Genomic DNA, 20,739 nt, shown 5'->3' with positions numbered 1-20,739 from the left:
GCAGTGCTCAAAGAAAGCAGATAGGACTGATGCTGATCTGACTTGAAAAGAAGTTACTCAGGGTCCTAAGAATGCAGACAAGCCTGGAGGAAATATTGATCTAAAGAAAGGTGCTGCTGAGGTAATCTGTGCCCTAAATAATGCCGATATGCCTTTTGTTTAGCTTATTTACCTTAATGGAGTGCTGTCCATCAGCTACTATGTGCTCATGGGCCATTTGGTTCAGGTGTGCTCATGACACAATTTTGTTACTGTGTAATGCCTCCATATCTTTCCTTGTTGATAATGTTGTGCTATTGCTACCGGTGTTAAGCATATAAAAGCTTATAAAACAGAAATGCAAAGTCATCTCCAAAGATCACATAATGCGATATCTTTTGCTATTTCTACATTGTTTTGCTTATCTGCCTTTGTCATAACCTTCTTTTCATTTTTACAATTGTTTCTGTTCAGTTGGCGACATCATTAGTTGGTTAATTGAAAATTTCAAGAATGGTAAAGCTACTGAGTCATCAACAAAAAGTAATAAAACCAATGAGAAAAAAAAAAGCTTTAGAAAAAGAGTCTGCAGAGAAGGAAGCAGAATGCAGCATTACTATTCTTAATATACATGTCGGTGTTATTTGCAAGGCATGGAAGCATCCATCTGCTGACAGGTAGTTCTGTTTCTTTCAAGGCATCTACCTTAAATTTTTAGAAGAACTTCATAGCTTTTAGTCCATTCTATAGTTTATTGGTTGAGGAGATAGACCTGGGAGAAGGCAACTTGCGCCAGGTAGTTGGTTGTCTTGCAAAGTTTTATAGCCCAGATGAACTGCTAGGCTTGGAAAGCCACGTTTGATAATAAACTCTTGAGACTGAAATCACAAATCATTTTCCTTCAGTGCTATCTATATTTACTTGTGAGACAAAATCTTCCCATTTTTTAAAAGAAAAATCATCACAACTTGGGTGATGATGCATGTTTTTGTGTATGAATTGGCATGGATTTGAACTTTTTACCCATATGCCAGACTACTAGCTACTTAAAGAACTGGTTGATTTCTTGTATTTATTGGTAATTCCAAGTTAACTCCAACATGTACAGTTTCCATTCTATCCCTTGTGCTGGTATTTTGCTCGTCTTTTGTGGGGCTTGGGCTCAAATACCGAGACCGTTCTGTGATACATTTCCTGTCTTTTTTCTGATGGCATGCTGATGTTTTTGTCCAACCTTCTTTCAGGAATATCCATTTCAGCTATTTTCTTTATGTTATTGTTCTTTTCAGCATCAGAAAGGATCGAGCATGAATGCTAAAACTCGTTGGCCACATGTGACTCGGTATGAGGATTGCATGTGTGCACCTAGATTTTTGTTTTTTGTTATAATGGTGGATTCAGCATCTACATACCAATGACAGATGTAGCAAAATACAAGGGACTGCCATTCATGACATCTGCTGGCCCATGCACATCATCCATTGCCAATGCAGCATCAAGCGAGCAGATCATCAATCCTTACCGTCATTGCCATTTTACATAATGCTGTACCCATAAATTCTCTCTTGCTTGATGAACAACGCAGGAAGGTGCTATTCCTTTAGTGCCTTCATAGCTGGCCAATTTTGTAGGTCACATTTCTTAATTTCTGACAAAAGATGTGATTCCTTTAAAGCATGCATCTCAAAATGCAAGTCTTTCGATCAACTGTAAGATATTTGAGCAGATATCCTTCTAGCAGATTGTATTATATTATGCTACAGAGGAAGTATCAGACGTGGTATGAAAATTGGTGGTAGAAAATTGATTGTTACTTGTTTCAATAAGTAATTTTCTCAAGTTTTTTTGAAAATTTGGAGCTTGTAGCCATTCTATATTCTGGTGCTTTTTTTTTAAATCTTTGTAAAATTGCTTAAAACATTTAGACAATAAATGCTTCTGCTTATTAGTCTGGATGAGGTTCTTTCCTCCACTGATTATAGACACTTGGTTTGTAACTATTTAGCTTCTTTTTCTCGCATTTATTTTTCTCCTCTCTTCACAATATAACTCATCACTGCCCCTTATCCCTGTTGTAAATCTTCAATAAAAATCGGGTGGTTAGTTTCTACCTCCCCTTTTGCATCAAAAAAAAAGACATCAAAAAAAAATAAAAAACTGTAAGATATTTGCATAATTATAAATATTGATTCCAGCAAAAGGCCGTTGTTAGTCATCATCACCGTGCGAAGAACCACTTTGTTGCATTTGTCATGGACATTCCATTTGATGTTGAAAAGAAAATGACAGCAAGAACATCCATGCTGCTGGGAGCCAGCAGCTATTCTGGTGGGGAGCATTCCCTACATGTTGCAAGCAGCATTCGAAGTGCACTTCACTTGGGGTGCCTGTCATTTTTCCCAGTGATTTTGAAGCTTTGCTGCATGCATGGAGTGTTCATTTCTTGCTTACTTGCTGCACAGAGAAGCACAGGTGCTTTGCTTCACTCCAGCCAGAGTCGCGGCCATGAGGAAGCATCGGTTCTTTTCTTGTCCTCGATGACTTCCCACCTTTGCCTTTAAGGTGTCTCGATGTTCGAAAAGCGTAAAAACAGTGCAGTCGGCGATACTGTTGTGCTGTTAAGCAAATGCTGCTGCTGCTGCCGCTGAGAGTTATATGCGGATGCACTGCTATTGTTAAAAAATAGAACGGGAAAGAGCATATTGATCGACGAGGTTGCCGTCATAAATAGCAGCAGTATCAAACCCTGTTTAACCAGATGAGGAGAGTTATGGCGCCTTGCTGCTCATTGCAAGGACTTCAACGGCCGAGCTCTCGCGTATAGCTTTTGGAACGCATGAAATCTTGAGAGGCTTTTCTGCTGGACCCACGGTCACGTGGAGGCTGCCGCGGGTCCCACTTCTCTAGTTGCGTGCTTGTCGTGCCGCACGCGATTTGCGGGTCGCCTCAGGAGCCTCTCCACGTCCGGCCCGTCGCTCGGGCCTCCACGCGTCCCGTAACGGCAAATTTCGTAGCGTTCCCACGAGTATCCGAGAATTGTTGGACACGTGGCTGTTTCTCGATGATAGGTTTGGTGCTGCAAGTTGACACTCCAACTCGGAGGCCACCTTCTCAGGTGCATAATTGAATGCTTGCATACGTCCATATGAAGCCCCAGTAAACCTCCCGACGAACCCAATTCTTCGAGCTGTCCGCCATCTCCTCGCTCTCCAAAGCTCTGCTCTCTCTGGCCGCAGTTCGCCATGGCTGCGTCTCTCCAGAGCTTCGCCACCCTCGGACACCCTGGCACTAACCCTAGCCTCTATGGCATCAGGGTGCCGCAGGCTTTCTGCCGCCTTTCTTGCTCGCCCTTCTTCCACCTCGAAGTCGTTCCTCCCCGCGGGTTGGGTCTGGCTCCATCCTCCCTCTTGAAAAGAAGCCCCGGCCCCGGGTTTCGTCTCGTCGCGGTGGAACGACGGGCCACGAGGCCCGTCCCCTTCGCTGCTTCGCATGAGGAATCGGTGAGCCGTTCTTGAGTGATTTTATCTCCGCTGTTTCTGGAGCTTGCTTTGTCCTGTTGGATCCTGATTTCGACGCTATTTTTTTACCGATTGGTGGGATTGGTTTCGGTTCTTTTGAGAGTGGGCGCTCTATGCTGTTCTAATTTGATACTGTTCTTCCTTCTACTGTTCTGTGATTTTTGGAACTAGGAAAATTGGCCTTTTTTTTTTGATAGGGTTTCGATCGCAACTTATAATTATGAACTGTTGCTCATGTGGTGATAATGAGTATTAAAAAGATTAAATTTTAAAAAGTTAATTTCATTTTAGAGGATGTTGAACCAGGAAATGTGGTGCTGAATTTGATCGATGTATGGAGTCAATCTTGTAGAATGATTGGTGAGATTTGGGCTTGGACCAAGTTCGAGATGTTGCACGATTGGTGCCAATCTTCACATGGTTTAATCTATGAGAGAATGCACCTGCAGTAGATCATATGAGTTAGATAGACTGAGTGGATCAGGCACAACCATTCTATGAGAGTGAGAATTTTGAAAGTGAGATTGCGATATTTGGCAGCATTTTTTTAGGGGGTACAATCAAAGGAATGTTGACCAGAACTAAAACTTTTTCACATAAATCGCATGGTAAATGATAATTCCTTGTTAATATGTCATTGGAAATGAATGAGTGTCATGTGCTAGAAGTTTATATCGAATATTTTTAGTTTTAGCATTGTCCTCGCAACAAAATTTCATATAAAGGGAGTGCTGTGTCATCATTAAAAGAATGTTATGTTGACTATCAGTTGAATTGACCTATGTTTCTTGACGTCCTTACTAGATTTCATACTCCTACCAATTTTTGATGGTTGTATGATATCTTTATCTTCAGGACCAATCAGATATTCAAGCGGAGGGGGAAGGTAAAACTGAAATAAAGATGGAGATTTCACAGGAAACATGGAAGCAGTTATTAGAATATGCTAAAGCAGAAGCCATGAAAATGAAAGCCACCTCCAAAGAAGCATATGAAGTGTACTCCAAGAAAGCAATGGAGACATTGCTTGAAGCATCTGAGAAGCTGAAGATTCAGGCAGAAAAAGCACAGCATGATTTGAGTATAATAGCAAAAGAACTCAGTAAGGAAGGAAAAGAATATCTTAATACAACAGCAAAAAATTATCCTGATTCAGTTAAGGATATTCTGGAAACTTTCATATCATTAAGTGAATTGAAGAACATATCTGAGATCCGAGATTACCACATTGGCATTCCTTATGGTATGTGAATGTCATATATATTTTTTTAATGAAACTATCCTTTTTAGGATTGCATTTTTCTTCTCTATCTTAGCTGCTTATATGGTTGTGTCACTGTCATTAGTTATGGTTAGTTTTACACACAAAAAATTGTTTAATTTATGCAGGAACCTTTCTTGCCATTGGAGGCTTTCTCCATTTCATGGTGACTGGAAGCATTCCTGCTATTCGGTTTGGTATCATTCTTGGTACTGCACTTTTGGCTCTCGGTATATCAAGTCTGAGATCATGGAAGAGTGGACAACCATCTGCACTAAATTTGAAAGGGCAAGCTGGTAAGTTCAATTATTACCATCGCTACTGCTGCTGCTGATACTATTAAATGGTAATTGAGCCTTAAAGGTAAGATGCTGGGATGCAGAAGCCTGATGGGCTTCCTGGGGCACAGTCTTACAATTTACAAGCACAAGGCCTCAACCAAATAGCTCTAGAAGACCCCTTACTGAATGTATTGCATCACAAACACCTCCAAAAGCAATTCACCTGTAATAAAGTGAAAATCATCCAATAACATTATATTATAATCCAATTTCTTGTTAATAATCCCATAGAGCCATGCAAGTAACTAGGTTTTATTAAAAAAGACACATTTGGTGCTACTGTTGTTTGTTAGTAGAATTAGGCTATCTGTATATTTTGTTGCTTATGTGATATTTTATATTTATACTATTTCAACTGAGATGTGATGAGCACCATATGTACACATTATGTCATATTTAAAATTCACTATTAATTAATATATTTTAAGGGCAGGCTGAGAAAAGTCGGTCTTTCTACCGCAAATCATATTTGCTAGTAATTCATCATTAAGCGCAAAATTGCATATCTTTTATCCTTTGACCATAGTGAATTGGAAGCAATAAACATCTCTGATTTATAAATGATTTTAAAAGGGAGGTGACTTATTGAGGTAGGGACAAATTAGGTTTGTTGATTTAGCCATGAATGATGATAACTTCTAGGAAATAATTGATGATGAATCGTGGAACTTGTTGAGAAAATGAGATAAAAGTATGTGACTTAGGATTAAGTATGTGTTTTATAGGTGATTTAAGTTTAACTTGAAAATTTTAGCAAGACTGTTAATGGATGGCAAGCACAAGTAGTTTCTCAGTTTCTGCTAGACATACAGCTGTAAAGTAAGATATCTATGTAAAATTTTTATGGTGTGACCACTTGTTGAGGCAGTGTTTCTATTGGTAATACAAATTCTTCTCAAAAATAAAAACAGAAATTGTGGGGCAGGAGAGGGTGACATTAAAAAAGAGAATGTGTTTTATAGCGAAAGGAAGTAGACAATGCATATGCCAGCCTGACATACTTGAATGGGATGCACCATATTGGCTGAGCCCATCAGTTGAAATGACTCTCACTGTGTTTACGGGAGATGATGACTTGTATTGCTTCTAATGGTGAAGAGTGGGCAATCATGGCTCTAGCATGGTTTTGGTTGTGGATCGGTTGCAAATGCACAATTTCAAGTGGTATGCACAGTTAAGTAGGCCCACGTAGCTTGAGGTGTGACATCCAAAACCTTAAAAGAAAAAGGAAATGTGCAACATAATGTTATGAATCTTTTAAGTTTTGATAATGGCTCTGACAGATTGGTTCTCCCATGTGTGTTCCAATGAAGACTAGTTTGTGCGTTTGTATGGATTCTTCCAAAAAAGGTTGTTGGGTAAAGAAAAGGAAGAATGCTCTAGTTAATGCTTTTCATCTTGTAGCACATGAGATACATAAAATCTGGAAAGAAAATAATGACTTAAGAAGTAGGAATGGATCCGAATAGCATGGTGATTCCTTCAATGACAAGGAACATGATGGTCCCCTTATCGAGGAGGAGGTTTAGTGGGGATTTTGTGTGCCAATTTTTGGGCTTTCTTTGAATGCGAGGATCTCTCTCCCTGATCTGATAAAGGGCATTGTGAGGAGACAGTTTTGGTTTTTGTAACAAGGTGTTTAAGACTGCAAAATTATCAATAACATTAACTAATTAAAATGTATTGTTATGATGGTAAAATGTCTTTCACATCCTAAAAAAAACATTTGAAACCTCTAAGCAGTCAATTTTGCCTTAAAAGTTGCTGATACTGACAGGGGGAAAGGATTCACGTGTACCATGCAGATCATGAGAATGCTCCTAATATTTCTCATGGGTTTAAATTGCAAGTAATTAGCTTCACAAAGTTCCCAAATCTTTGTAGCCGTGGCTGATAATGCTGTTTTTTAAAGAGAACAGATAGGGCAAAGACTGAATGCATGTTGTGATATTTACAAAGTAGGAGAAAGTGGTGAAATATATGTTAAGTTTGAGAAACCTCTCATAAAAGATGCACGCTTGTATATGCAGAGAAATCATGCATATGGATGTGCTGCACATCTGCACTGCACCAGTATCTCTATTTGTTGTCGTACTAATCAACGTATGAGCAAGAAATTAAATCTGTCCTCATAGCTTGACAGGTGTGAAGTGGTATTAATACTTGTTGCCCAAAAGAGTGGCTTGAAATAGGTGATTACTTTTCAAAATTAAGGATCTCGTTACCCTTCACTTCAGTATATTTCAATGCAAGATCATTTTTTATCATCCAAAATATATGACTTACAACATGCTATAATTGCTCCATACATTATGCAAGCAGAATCTGGTTGATAGACTTGCTGTACACCTGTATGATGAAACAGCATCAGTCAGCAGGACGTATTTTCAAGCTACATGTAAAAAGATAAGATAGAACTGCAGAGAGAAATGATCGATCTATGTTATCATGCTGTTTTAACTTTTGGGGGCTTTAATTATTAATGTGTTACATCATCATTCATTGATTCTGATTTTAGATGATATTTCTTCAATCATCATCTCGAGTTTAAATTCAGTGTGAAAGAATAACTATTTTATTCATTGTCAATTCCTTCTTTATTCTCTGGCATATTGACTTTTAGAATCACATTAATTGACCTACAACTCTGGTGGTGCAGCAATTGTGTCGATTATCAGCATAAATGAGTGGTTGTTGTTCTGTCAGGTGAAAGTTTTTCTAGTTTTAAACCTTAGAATGGCTTAAAATATATTTGGAGTATGTAGGTTTGTCTGAAACAAGATAGAAAATAAGCCTGATTGTAATGACTTATTTCTTACCTTGCAGAGGAGATCATTGCCATCTCGTTTAATGATCATCATCAGGTTAGTGTTAAAAAACTTGAGTTGGTTACCTTTGCTGCTGTTTTTCACTGTTTTATTCTAACTAAAGAAAGGATCATCTTTAAACTTTTATGACAGAATTAGGAAACTTTGATGTTTGACTTAATGACACAAACTAACACTCGCAGATGTCTGGGAATCCATTATATTTTCACTGCATCTCCTATTATTATTTATAAACAAGATGCTTTGAATATGTGTCATAACCTAGGACCTTACCTAAAAAGGTTTGCTGAAAGGTATTATTTGAGTTATTTGATCCTGTATAAGTATCCAAAATTTCTCCAGCGAATAACCAATGTGGGACTAAATACGTCCACACAGGTTGTTACATACTCTCCCCGTTTAAGCCTTAGCGTCCTTGTCTGGCTAAAGATCCAAATACATTCAAATCCAAACACAAACACTACAATTAGCTCATGGTTAGCTCAAATACATTTGTGCTGCAGTGTCCTCCAGTCCACATAAGTTATGGGTCGGGTCTGCTCTGATACCATTTGTCACAACCCAGAATCTTACCCAAAAAGACTAGCTGAAAAGTATTATTTGAATTCTTTGATCCTGTATAACTGATGATCCATAATACAATGATGAGAATGAAAGAAGAAATAAATGACTCTCAATAAATCTTTGTTCCTCGAAACTGGCAAATCAAATAAGCATTCTTGCGTATCATCAACAAAATAAATTGCAGCTATTTAGCTTCTATAAATAATTTTTAATCAAATATCACAACCATTCATTCATTTTAATCATGTGCATCGCATGTGTGAGACACTGGTGATGTTTCGTAATGAAAAAACTGTTCTTTTTCCTCAACTTTGATTCTAATATGAAAGTGTTTCAATCTTTAGCAAATTGGCGATCATTTCCAATAGTGTAGTTTGTTCTTTTGTTCTGGTTTTATTTTCCTGGATGTTTCTTTGTTTGGTGAACTGAATTTTGCTTGGTTGCTTGTCTTTATAAAGAGTGATCATTTGGTAATAAAATCTTCTACGCACTTAAATCAACTGCCTAAGCTGTTTCTGAACATCACAGTTTTTATTGTCATTTTCACTCTTAACTTTGCTTTAGTAGATAAACAAACCCTCCTAGTATAATGTGTGATAGGTGTTTTGCCAAGCATGTGCAAGCCACTCGTCTTTATCTAGTTAACAGACAAATTTTGATTATAGTTTAATCATTGCCATTGAATATCATGGTCATTTATCTCAGCAGATTTAACATCTTTCATGCTTGAAAATATGTAATTTTTCCTTTTTCTTTATTTTTGTCCCTGTGAATGGGGACCAACTCTGTGAGGTCCATGTTTTTTCCCCTACTGATAGAAAAGGTGCATATATGGTTCGTCAAAAAATATCATAAAAAGTTCTTGTGCAGTTTTTATATACTTCCATGAAGATGTTAGCAATACTTTCAATTTATTAAATTCACAAATTGCTTGCAACCCGAGGCCCCAAGAGATTCATTCCTCGGTTAGTAACGTCTACTTTTTTTTGTGGCCACCTTGTCTCGATTTTGGCTTGGGTATCTTAATTTGTGCTCTGACTGTTAAACTTATGGAGTGCAGTGGAGCAATGGTAGCTTCCTATGTTTACTGGATCTTAATGGACAGTCGCTATAAAGGTACAGCCACAGAAGAAAGATCAGAGAATTAATGGTCTGGGTAGAGGTTAGTTATTACATCAAATATGTTGGCTTTTCTGAAATATTGGAGTCATCTCATCCCGTCCTATTTGACCTCTTAAGTCTTATCTGATATCTAACTCTTGGATGTTTTAAAAATGTTGCATCAGGAATAAATAGGTCAATTTCAGTGTTCAGCAGCAGGAAGAGTGAGCGCTCACCATCTTTTTGTCTTGCCTTCTCTTTCACTAGGATTTCTTCTAATTTCTTGATTTCTTTTTTCTGTCATCAGGCATAAAAAGCTGGATTCTGATGGTCTGTAGAATTTGCTTTCTGTGTGAGAGGATCTCCCATCCTTGAATCAAGAAGAACTTCTCTCCTTTTCTTCTTAGGCATGTAATGTAACTCCAGTAATTCCACAGATTTCCCTAGAATTTTGATCTTCATGGAAAATAGCCCACATAGCACCTTCCATTTGTCCAATTGTCAGGTGCTGTTATAGGGCCAATCGTGTGTAACTCGATGCGCCAGGCACCATTTCGAGGAACATATCTTTGGCAAATTTAATCAGGTCAGTTCCTTGTATGCTGTTCTCGTAGCTCTCATAACAAGTATTCAGATCTCAACCATAGCTATCAGATCACTGTTACTGGCGGCTGCTAATGTTGGGTGACCCATAAATGATATTTGCAACATCGTACCAATTTCACCATTAAGCTCGCCTTGTAGGAAGTTTGCTGTGTTGCTTTGCAGTGTTTCAGGATGCAAATTTGCATGGCCTCAGAAAACACCCCAATTCTGCAGACTAATTAGTGTTTTCCGCCCCCACCATTTGTAAAGGTTATCACTTATGCATGTTGCCGGTGCTGATCCCCAAACGCAGGCAGTCTCAAGAAATACGCATTTGATCTTTGGCTCAGCTTGATGAAAGCCTTTTCCACGGTCTCTCGCAGAGAACCAAGTGTCTCTCGTCCATGTCAGTAAGGACTAGGGGCAGCAAGCTGACGTTGGTTCTTTTAAAGTACTGGTCGAGCTGAGATCCGTTAAGAGTAATTTACAGGAACAAGCACAAGCCATTCGCAGTGCGTGTTCTTTTGCAGGATATGAGGAAATAAGCAGTCTAGAGGAAGAAACACTGAGATCCAAAACTCACCCAAGCACATAATCCTGAAACAGAAAATAAAAAACAGGATTTCCCATTCAATCTGAATGATGATTTATATCTTCCTCCTCTTCCAAGGAACTTTTTTAATTAGAAAACTTTCTTGCTCCCTGCCTCCATCATCGTCCAACTACTAGCCACATAGGGAATGCTCATCGCACAAGCTGTTCGGCCATCCTGAGAGGCCCTACTTCAATTTCCAAAATGACAAGTGAAAGCAGAAAATATTCTATATTAGAAGCCGAAGCAGTGCACGGGTGACTTTCGTAGAGCTAGTTTGCGGTGCAATGATTGCAGCTAGTTTTAAGATAATGGTTGCAATTGCTGAGTTGCATAGGGCATGGAAAGGACTGTTGTATGCAATAATATCTGAGGGCAAATCGTATTATTCTTGAATAGGACTTGTTGATTGTGATTAGGTGGCTATTGAATCCACCAATTTCTGAAATCAATTCCCAGCCATTGATTCAGGACTGTAGGAGAATGGCTTCCATCCTATATTCTTTTAAGACATACATATTTATAGAGAAGTGATATATTCTTTTAAAACGATGCATATTTACAGAAAAATGAAAGCACTGATTGATATCCCTTCTTATTTTTTGCAAATTTTATTTTGTGATTCACACCGATGCATTTTTGCTAGATTGGTATTATAATCCAAATTTACTCCCCCAAAAAGCAGAAAATATTTGTAAAATTTCACATAGAAATCAGGCAAATCATAATTCCCATCTCTATTCATGATTCTACACTTGCTCTGACCTGTGAGAAGAGGTTAAGGCTGAAAGTGGAGCCACGGTTGGTTGCAAGACTTGCACCGATATCAGAGGAATGAGCACTAGAGCAACCTCAAGCTAGCAGAAAAATCTAATAAGAAAAAAAATGATAGAACCGGTTGGCATAAAAATGCTCAATCTCTAGTGCAACCACATTAATTAACCAAAAGAAAACTATAAAACAAAGTCCTCAGCAAGCAATTTCCCTTAAGCAATCTGGGCACCCCACACTAGAAGGGAACAGTGAAGCACAACCTTGTCACAAAGTGTTCAGCCTGTGATTAAGTCGTGCAAGTAACCCACTCCGGTTACTCGTACCCAGATCAGGAAATTGTTTCCACCCCAATAATCAGTAAGAAATTCACCTGACAAACCATAACACCCTCAAGCAACATCATAAGATTCAATTTTGCTTTATCTGACAATTTAATGAGGGAGAAATTCACATTATTCATCAGGTAGATATGTGGTGCAAAAGTTACAACAGCAGGAGAGCATTACAGACCTGCACCACCACTTCAGAGATTAAAATGGTGGCAAGAACGAACTTCAAATTTACACTAAAGCTGCCTAGATTCCCCATAATCAAGGGAGTAGCAACAATACCAACCTGAGCGAAACCTAGCCCCACTAGTACAAATACAACCCAATTAAACAGGCAACTGGGTGGCAGACAAGCATTTGTTGTTTTTGTAAAATCGCTCTCCTTCCCGCAAGAGGCTGTTGCAACTCAGATGTCCCCATGAGGGATATGATTGGGGGCTTCCCCTTGATTGTCCAATGGCATGTACTGAGCCATGATGGCACGTATCTCTGAATCCATGTAGCTCTGACCAAAAATATGGAACCAAAATCAGATTGCTGGTCTAGAATATTTATTCATTAAACGAAAGCAAAAATCTGAACCTGTACAGAGTCTAACTTATGCATGCATAAATCAAGCAGCTTTGTATTGCATAATAGATTAATGTACAGAATACAGATTACGCAAAGATTTAAAAAAAAGATTTCACATATTTGACTATTTTCTCTTTAAAAGTACTGCAGAAAAGAACACATTTTTATTAATGCAAGCATATTCAAAACTTTAAAGCATCAAGCATGAATAAATGTACAGAAAGATGATAAAATTTAGCAAAGTTGATAAGGTTAGCAAGCAAGGCTTTACCCGGATTCTGTACTTGTACACCATATAGGCTCCCACTCCTGCTACTGCCAGACCAAAGAAAATAACCCACAAAAAGCTCCAGCCAATCTCTGCAGCTGCCTTTTTACCTGGACAACATTTCCACATGCAACACACAACCCCAACTGAATAAGACAAACTGGCATAGCAATACTATTAACTGTTACAACCTATTAGGGAAGGAAAACTCCAAAATAAAATTTTGCAGCTGAAAATCCTTTCACTGATCCATCATATTTAGAAACTGGTGTAGTGATACATGACTAAGATGACAATGTTAAAAGTCCAAGACCATAGATGCCAACTAATCCTTTTTTGACCCCAGCTTAATGTTCATGCACTTCTAGTAATATAATATGTAAAAGTTTGATACTTTGCTGCACCTTGATGTTTATAAGTAGTTTCTTGTCGAGAAAATATTTATATACATTTCTCATTACTCTGGTTTTGTACTACAGAAAAAGGCGTCAAACATTTAAAATATGAGATACAACAAATACGCACTTATGCATGTGTCATGCTCCTTAATGTACAACAGATCACCACTACAGCTGCACTCGAAACTTCCCCACGTGTTCTTGCATTTGCATGCTGAACATTGACAAGCAATCCTTTCTTTGCATTCATCAATATCTGAAAAGAATTACGATTAGAAATGCATAATAAAATAGAGAACTCAAGCATATGAATGCCATGTCTGCAGCAACCCTGAGAACCTTTCAGCGGTGCAAACTGAACCAGAACGCCAAAATGAACACGATTGGATTTATACACATGCATGCATAACCTTATGTCCAAAAAGAAGCGACCCAGAAAGTTCGAAAGCTAGCTAAACAGATAAATCTTTAGTTAAGTTGTTCAAAAATACAAGGGAGCTCATGTAAGAAAATACCTTCACAAGTGTTGACCCCATCACCCTTGAAGCCGGGTGGGCATTTGCATCCATCATCCTGCATTATCCATAATAAAATTCTTATAATTGAAGGACACGCTTAAATAAATATGTTTTCTTTAAAACAAAATAGCCCTTCCTCTGAAACACTTACGACACAGGCAGAGAATGTCTTGCCATCTTTGGTTTTCTTCCAACAGCCTCCATTGTTAATTTCACACCGTCCAGATCCAGAAGCTGAAGTACAAAAAGTTCATTTCCACAAATTGATGGTTGTACATGGTGATTTTGCTTCTAAAGGATGCAAATTATATTGACAGCAAAAAGATGAGCCTATAAATGAAAAGACATGAAAAGGCAGCAAAATTTGACATTTATGAAAGTTGCCTCGTTCAAGAACTGAGATAAATTTGGACATTTGGATATGCCTGTGAGAGCACCTTCATGGCGAACAAATCATCAGCTTTGCACAAAGGAGGCATTTACAGTGCATTCAAATCGCTCTAAGATGGGGAGCTAGTTGTATAATGTTCTCGAACTTTTGATGGATCGCATGTTCATCTACACTGCCAACCACTCCTGAAGGGATAAGTATTGCTGGTTTGGTTTGATACAATCAAGGTTCTAAAAACTTCTAAATGTTCATCAAAAACCATCCTATTGATTCACAGCAAAAATCAGGGTTGAAAATCAATCTCACAAAAATATTTTTATCTGCTGCAACTTGTATATCCCTCAGATCACTTATGGGATTTCCAGATAATCCTCTGGTTCTCAAAGCCAAGGTTTATCTCGTAATAAGTCATCAAATTTGACCCTGTCGAAGCCAGTAGCATGGTTTTCCTTTTAAGATGAGCATCTTTCATGGTCTCCATTACAAATGCATATAAAATTTAAATTGTTGATCCAATGATAACTGATAAATCTTAATCTTCTGCTATCTTACTGATCCAGAAAGCATTGATTATTTATGTAGAACAACAACAACAACTCACTTGAACTGAAAAACATACAGAACAAAACAAACAAAAAATATCAGGTATACACTGTTTACAAATAATGAAATTGTTTTAGAAAGAAGCATGTCATGTGCTTTCATAGTTCTCTCCATTTAAGCTCTTAGGATGAGATGGCATGTTCAAAACACGATTATGGTGGTTGACAAATATTTAGACTTCAGACCAAAAAAAAAAAAAAAAAATCCATAAATTGCATTTGACTCAATACATATACTTACCTTTCTCTAATTAGACACTGAAGAGACTTGGAATATTTAAACATAAGTGATATATTTGTCTTATGTCTAGTCTAATTTTTGAGCTTGTATCAAAATCTGAATATGCATATCTTATGAGTGTCTAAGCATAAAAGATCATAAAAACTAGAAAGCCGACAGTCTCAACCTCAGGCTTAGGTTAGGAGTTGAAATGGACGTTATACAGTTATTATATGACAACATTATCAGTCACCTTGGGTGGAAAAAGTAATACCTAAAATTTAGATTAACGACAATGATGACCACGACTATTATTAAGAGTCAACATGCTGCTCATATCAGTATTGGAACTCACCGCAACACATTAACTATCAAGAAACAGGATAGCCTAATGACTGTTTGAGACAATCAAGTTTAGATGGAGAAGTTTAGGTGCTATGGGATTAGCAGCATCTTGCTGCTACATCATATTGGAGATATATGGAGCAGCCATGCTTCAAATGCATGATACATGTCCATTTGTTTATAATAAATACTGACAAAGCACAAGTACATCACAGAGCAGATACCTGATTGATCCAAATGCTACCTAGTACAACTTAACATTAGGAACAATAGATAAATACATAATTGGAGCTCCTTTTAATGATTTGATCAATAGCATACCTCTACAGTGGGTGTATCCATCACCAACAAACTTTACACCTTGCACGACAGGGCACTCACATACTCTTCCACGAAAAGTATCCTGTGATATGCAAAATTATGGCACAAAAACACAGATTTAATACATTAAGGGACGAAACATGATGCATGATAAAACAAATACCCTGCAAGCAGTGATATTTCCAGCTTTATCTTGCCAGCATCCACCATTGTTTTCCAAGCACTCGTTTGTCTCTATCTCTGCAAAATCAACATCAAATAAGAAATAAATACAAACAAATCTCCTACACATATATCATGAGATTAGCAATGCAACACAAGTTACAAATAAATCTCAGCTACCTTCACTCAAACAAACAGCTGGCTCAGTGGTCTCCTGGAAACCTGCACAGATTGCTTTAAGCACGGCACCCTTGTCCAGCTTACCTAACAATAACAAGTGATTTAAAGAAATGCTCACCAAAGTCCTATAGAACCACTGTGCACATCATAATTGCTTGTAAAACACACCTCTGTATTGTCTATTGTTAATGACAAGGGTTGGTAGTATGGTAACATCACCACGTGAATCTTTCCCAATCTAAATTTCGAAATTACAAGATATAAGTAATAAATCAGGTGGATAGATAATGCCATAGACATGATTAAGATATTATAACCTAGTACAAGAATGTCAGGCTCACCTGAGCATCTTGTTCAGCTTTAAGCACAGGGTTTTCTTCATCAGCATCAGGATCTCCAACACATTTATTTATCTTCTTGAGATCAACACCTGTAAAAACCATCAAAAATCATCTGATCCTGCTTCACTAGCACAGATCTGCTTTCCCTCATCAGTAAAGCAACCTATCAAACAGCATAGATAGTAGGAAGAACTGTCAAACTTACCCAGTGATTGGATTACTTCTTCAGCACATTCCTTTGTGTACTTCTTTTCCTTCATCGAGCACCTGATTGAGAAGTCAGTCACATAATCCCACCACAGCCAAGGCTTCCCACTTTCATTAGCAACCTTAAATACGCAGACCTGGCGCAAGTTTTGGATCACCACATCTTTCCCATCATAGCCTCTGCTGAAGTCCTGTTCTGGATCAGGGGCACAATATCTGCCATGGTTGATGCACTGCGATTTACACTGTTTGCTCAGGATAAAAGCTTCAGGACAGTACCAAGTAATGTAATGTGGTGTGAACTGGGTATAGCCCTTTTTCTCCAGTATTTGTGCTGGTCCCTTGAAGCTCTTTACAAATTCAATTTGACTGTCACATTTTGGGCCACATTCATCATTACTGTTGGTCCAAAACTCATACTCCACACGCTCATCAGGATGAGGTAGAGATTCCCTCCAATCTAAATTGACATTAATCATGTCACCATTATCTAGTGCTTTTTTTAGATTATCACCAAAGCTCTTGCTAATAAGTGCTGAAGGAATTGTGATGTTTTGAAGATAATCTGCCCCGCCACTTTCTTCTTCAGGCATGTCCATTGTTATTAAAGGTTCTACCTTATCATCAGCAACAAGGATTGCAGCAGCTCCTGCATTCTGTGCATTCCATGCCTTTGCCGTAAAGTAGCAATCTGCTCATCATGAGAACAAATTGAATATTAGTTAGTTCACATGGAGGCACCTAAAATAACCAATATATTAAGAGACTCAACATCAACAGCCTGTCATCATTAGATATGAATTGCAAACTGCAGATGAGTCTGCATTGCAATGTTCAGAAGAAAATGCAATTAGCAAAATAAGGTTTTCTATTTAAAAAATTAAAAACTTGAAATCAAATAGAATTGCTAAGGGAAGTGCCAACATTCATAATGTGCTTGAATATCAAACTATACTTGGGAGTGAGTATGATTCCATTGGTGGGCTGCTTCAATCAATTACAGATGATCATATGAAGCACTCTTCAAAGAAATAGAAAGCTTTTGCATTTTCAGCATGATGTAGACATCTAGCTTTTGACATACCTAGCTCCCAAATTCAATCAGTTCTTCAGACTGCCTTCTATAATTAGGAGAAGATCCACATTCTCATGAGCAAATATATGTCACCAAAACCATGTTAAAGATGCTGAACATGGAAACATCTAATAGCTAGCAACTTCATGAATCAGTTCTCAGACTCCACTATCACAATCAATGGCCAAACATGTACTCAAACAACATAAACCAACCCAAGGAGCAAGAGCTAACATATGTGGACTCCAGCTAAAAAGATGCCCAACATAACATAAAGCAGCCCAATTTTTTAAATTTCCTAATAGTTGTTTTACCAGAGCAAATACATAAGGCATGCACTACATGAAACTAAAAATCAAAAAGTTAAGACCACTTTATGGTAAAAAAAACAGCAACAAGAGGGAAAAATATCACTGCAACAATTTAAACCCAGCCGAATGAAAAAAAGAAAAAAATATCTGCACAGTTATAGTTGAACAAATTTTTTTTTTCCTCGTCAATTCAAGATTAAGCAGAAAAAGATCGCACCAAAAAGTTCAAGAAAATCCGTATTGATGGAAAATCATATGGATCAAAATGAAACACAAACTAAATTAAATTTAGTATAAATAACATCAAATCTCACCTCCTCTGTCCACAAGAAGAAAAGTGGGGAAACTTCCTGGCTTAGATTTGAAGGAGATGTCAAAATCATCAAATTTGCTGCAAGCTTTTCTATTCGCCTTCGGATAGACCACGATCCCGACCATCGTCCCACCATACTGGGGAACACCAAAATTCCCAATAGCACACTCATAGATCCCTTTCAGTGATTCAGGTGAAGTCACCTTCAAGCTATTCTTCTCTACCACAAATCTCCCCAAAGAAGAGCCCCAGAGAAACAGAACCCAGACCGAAAACCACAGCTTTCCTCTCATTGTTCCCCACATCCAAAAACCCAACCGTAGTCTCCCAGAAAAACGATAAGTTAAACTCAACCCTAAAAGCTCACTTAGGGAGAAAAATCCAGATCGATACGTCTAAAACTTCAATTAGACAAACCACGATCATAAAAATCCAATCTTTAGCTCAGAAACTAGATCTAGAAAGAAAAATCAGATCAGAAAACCAAATTTTTCTGCGGGCAGCTCAAAAATCCAAGAAAAACAGCGTCTAGATAGCTAATTTTCCCCTCGAAAGATCAGATTTTGAAGATAACCGATTGGTGTGATATTGATCGCTATTTAAGGATGGACGGAATAAATGAAGCAAACTCGAATTGGAAAGTCGGATCTCTCCAAAAAAGGGGAGTCTTTTATTGGTTCTAGGGTTTGAGATGGGAGCGAAGCGGTGGTATTCTTTTCGTAGCGGCAGGACTGATCGCAGCGACGTGTTTGCCTTTGCAGCTTCCTCTCCTTGGAATTTTCAAACTTGACAACTGTTCGCACGGATATTTATAGCAAGGCATTAACCATTATGATCTATCTTCTCAACCGACGGTCCAACCAAAGGAAGATTTATTAATATTCCTGATCAAATATGATGGACGGTTTGATATATATATATATATATATATATATATATAGAAAATTAAATTTATAAATACTTTTTAAAAATTGAACTATTTACGTTTAGATTTCAAAAGTTAAAAAATAATAAAATAACTACTAAAACTTTAAATTTGTTGCAATATTATATAGCCATCATTGTTAAATGTTATCACGTGAGGTTTCACCTTATAAGTAATTTTTTTAAAAATCCTAGAACCATCCTTCCGCTAGTTTAGCAAGAGCTTTTATTTTGATGCAAATTGAAAGGTGAAGAGAAAAGAGTCACACGAACATAGCGCTTTGACAACTGTGTAAACATATACATGATAGAGGATAGAGTACTTTGATATTTGTGCAATTAGATGGATGACAAAAGATGGAGTATTTTGATATCTATATAAGTGGATGGATGATAGCAATAGAGAAATTTAAAAATTATGCAAGCAAATAGATAGAGGATGTAGCAGATTAAGATCTCTATAGATAGATGAATGATCTTGAATGGAGCATTTTGAGATCTCGAGAAAGCTACAAACCGGTTCTTTTGAATCAAAGGTATTTTTATCTTCTTTCTCACTCTATCAATGGTGTCAAAATCTAGATGGACGACTGACCATATTGTAACAAATTTGAAGTTTTAATGATTAATTGGTACTCTTAAACTTTTAAGGTTTAAATGTAAATAGCCCAAACTTGGACGGGTATTTCTATATTTTTTTAATGCAATTAGTATAATGATGATTAAAGATATTTGTCAGATGGATAATTTTAATAAAATTGTCCCACAAGCGGAATACAGTTTTTGAGACTAATTAAATACAGGTTATGTCATGACTATAATCATCACCATCGAAACTTTACTCAATTAATTAAAACTAACTCTATGAATATTAATTTATCAAACAATTTTATTCAAGACATGCTTAACAGCAATTAGGAGCAAACAATAGATGTAAACAATGATAATGTTTTAATAGTACACTAACTATAAATTTTTTTATCCAAAGTTATATTACATACTTGGTAATATAGCAATCTTTTAACAAAGATACTAGAAAAATGGCACATAATCTCAATTTAAGGAAACCAAGGTAGATGATTAATTCACGATGTATTATGGACTAGTGATGCATGGTATAGACTCAAGATTAGCCTTTGACTACTTATCATTATCATTCTATGATCATTATCAACTACTTTTCCATGCAAACAAAACATTGACTCAATGAATGAGTTTAATAAATATATTAATATTTAATATAATGTATTGCATCATAAGTATCTATCATGCATAAGCAAAGGTTTTTTTTTTAATATGTTGAAAGCTAGCAAGCCAATCAACATAATCTTATTATAGGAATGAAATAATGAAAACAAAGACCAAAGTGAACAGGAGCTGGTCTCAGTGATCACATTACTTTGTTTAATTAGCAATCAGATGTTATTTAACAATTAGATAATACATCCCTAGAAATCCAGATCTAGGTAATATCAGTGAAAATGGATCTCCCACCTGTTCTCCCAACAAATGCAAACAAAGGCTAGAAATTTATGTACAATTGATGGGTCATAGATGGGATTAAGGAGAATTTATTGATAAGTGGACAAATGCATGGAGATGTGTTTGAGTGGCAAACAACCAACATAGATTCTTAAATCAATTGTTTTACTACACGTAGCTACGTGAAATTCATTTGGAACCTACCCTGATCTCATGTGCAAAAGCTTGATGATATA

General features: G+C 37.2%; 2 protein-coding genes across 7 annotated transcripts; one reads left to right on the top strand and one right to left on the bottom strand.

Annotated features, from left to right (window-relative positions):
* Positions 1-2,731: 2,731 nt before the first annotated feature.
* Positions 2,732-10,192, top strand: LOC103706251 (protein FATTY ACID EXPORT 3, chloroplastic-like). Of its 3 annotated transcripts, XR_015968370.2 has the most exons (9): positions 2,732-3,479; positions 4,353-4,740; positions 4,887-5,054; positions 7,759-7,805; positions 7,926-7,963; positions 9,552-9,653; positions 9,778-9,816; positions 9,900-9,999; positions 10,098-10,192. XR_015968370.2 is itself a non-coding variant. In XM_026804355.4 (6 exons), exons 1-6 carry the CDS (start codon positions 3,222-3,224, stop codon positions 9,637-9,639), a joined length of 987 nt encoding a protein of 328 aa, XP_026660156.3. In that variant the 5' UTR covers positions 2,732-3,221; the 3' UTR covers positions 9,640-9,654. The 3 variants fall into 3 exon arrangements, 1 of the variants encoding a protein (XP_026660156.3); XR_003385530.4 differs by having other exon boundaries at positions 9,900-10,192; XM_026804355.4 differs by lacking the exons at positions 9,778-9,816; positions 9,900-9,999; positions 10,098-10,192 and having other exon boundaries at positions 9,552-9,654.
* A 1,753-nt stretch (positions 10,193-11,945) lies between these two features.
* On the bottom strand, positions 11,946-18,941 carry LOC103706250 (vacuolar-sorting receptor 1-like). Of its 4 annotated transcripts, XR_015968368.2 has the most exons (13): positions 18,099-18,900; positions 16,397-17,089; positions 16,192-16,280; positions 16,019-16,088; positions 15,851-15,934; positions 15,672-15,748; positions 15,509-15,590; positions 13,781-13,863; positions 13,627-13,684; positions 13,239-13,367; positions 12,717-12,823; positions 12,159-12,377; positions 11,946-12,053 (listed from the first exon to the last, which is right to left on the bottom strand). XR_015968368.2 is itself a non-coding variant. In XM_008790304.6 (12 exons), the coding sequence occupies exons 1-12, from the start codon at positions 18,400-18,402 to the stop codon at positions 12,279-12,281; spliced, it is 1,875 nt and encodes a 624-aa protein (XP_008788526.1). In that variant the 5' UTR covers positions 18,403-18,941; the 3' UTR covers positions 11,946-12,278. The 4 variants fall into 4 exon arrangements, 2 of the variants coding, with proteins under 2 accessions (XP_008788526.1, XP_088559525.1); XR_015968369.2 differs by lacking the exon at positions 13,239-13,367 and having other exon boundaries at positions 18,099-18,885; XM_008790304.6 differs by having other exon boundaries at positions 11,946-12,377; positions 18,099-18,941.
* Positions 18,942-20,739: the final 1,798 nt, after the last annotated feature.

Source organism: Phoenix dactylifera, chromosome 8 (assembly GCF_051530095.1).
Source record: "Phoenix dactylifera cultivar Ajwa chromosome 8, Ajwa_hap1_PhDact_Kaust_v1.1, whole genome shotgun sequence".
Classification (NCBI taxonomy): domain Eukaryota; kingdom Viridiplantae; phylum Streptophyta; class Magnoliopsida; order Arecales; family Arecaceae; genus Phoenix; species Phoenix dactylifera.
Note: the sequence above shows the minus strand (reverse complement) of the source record. Positions and strands in the feature narration are given on the sequence as shown.

Bases quoted from the DNA above. Each gene is read 5' to 3' on its own strand.
- LOC103706251 (XM_026804355.4), top strand. From the start codon at position 3,222: ATGGCTGCGTCTCTCCAGAGCTTCGCCACCCTCGGACACCCTGGCACT. The intron at 4,741-4,886 runs GTATGTGAATGT...TAATTTATGCAG, and splicing joins CCACATTGGCATTCCTTATG to GAACCTTTCTTGCCATTGGA. The intron at 7,806-7,925 runs GTGAAAGTTTTT...CTTACCTTGCAG, and splicing joins AGTGGTTGTTGTTCTGTCAG to AGGAGATCATTGCCATCTCG.
- LOC103706250 (XM_008790304.6), bottom strand. From the start codon at position 18,402: ATGTGGGGAACAATGAGAGGAAAGCTGTGGTTTTCGGTCTGGGTTCTG. The intron at 16,089-16,191 runs GTGAGCCTGACA...TTCGAAATTTAG, and splicing joins AAGCTGAACAAGATGCTCAG to ATTGGGAAAGATTCACGTGG. The intron at 12,378-12,716 runs GTAAAGCCTTGC...ATTTTTGGTCAG, and splicing joins TGTACAAGTACAGAATCCGG to AGCTACATGGATTCAGAGAT.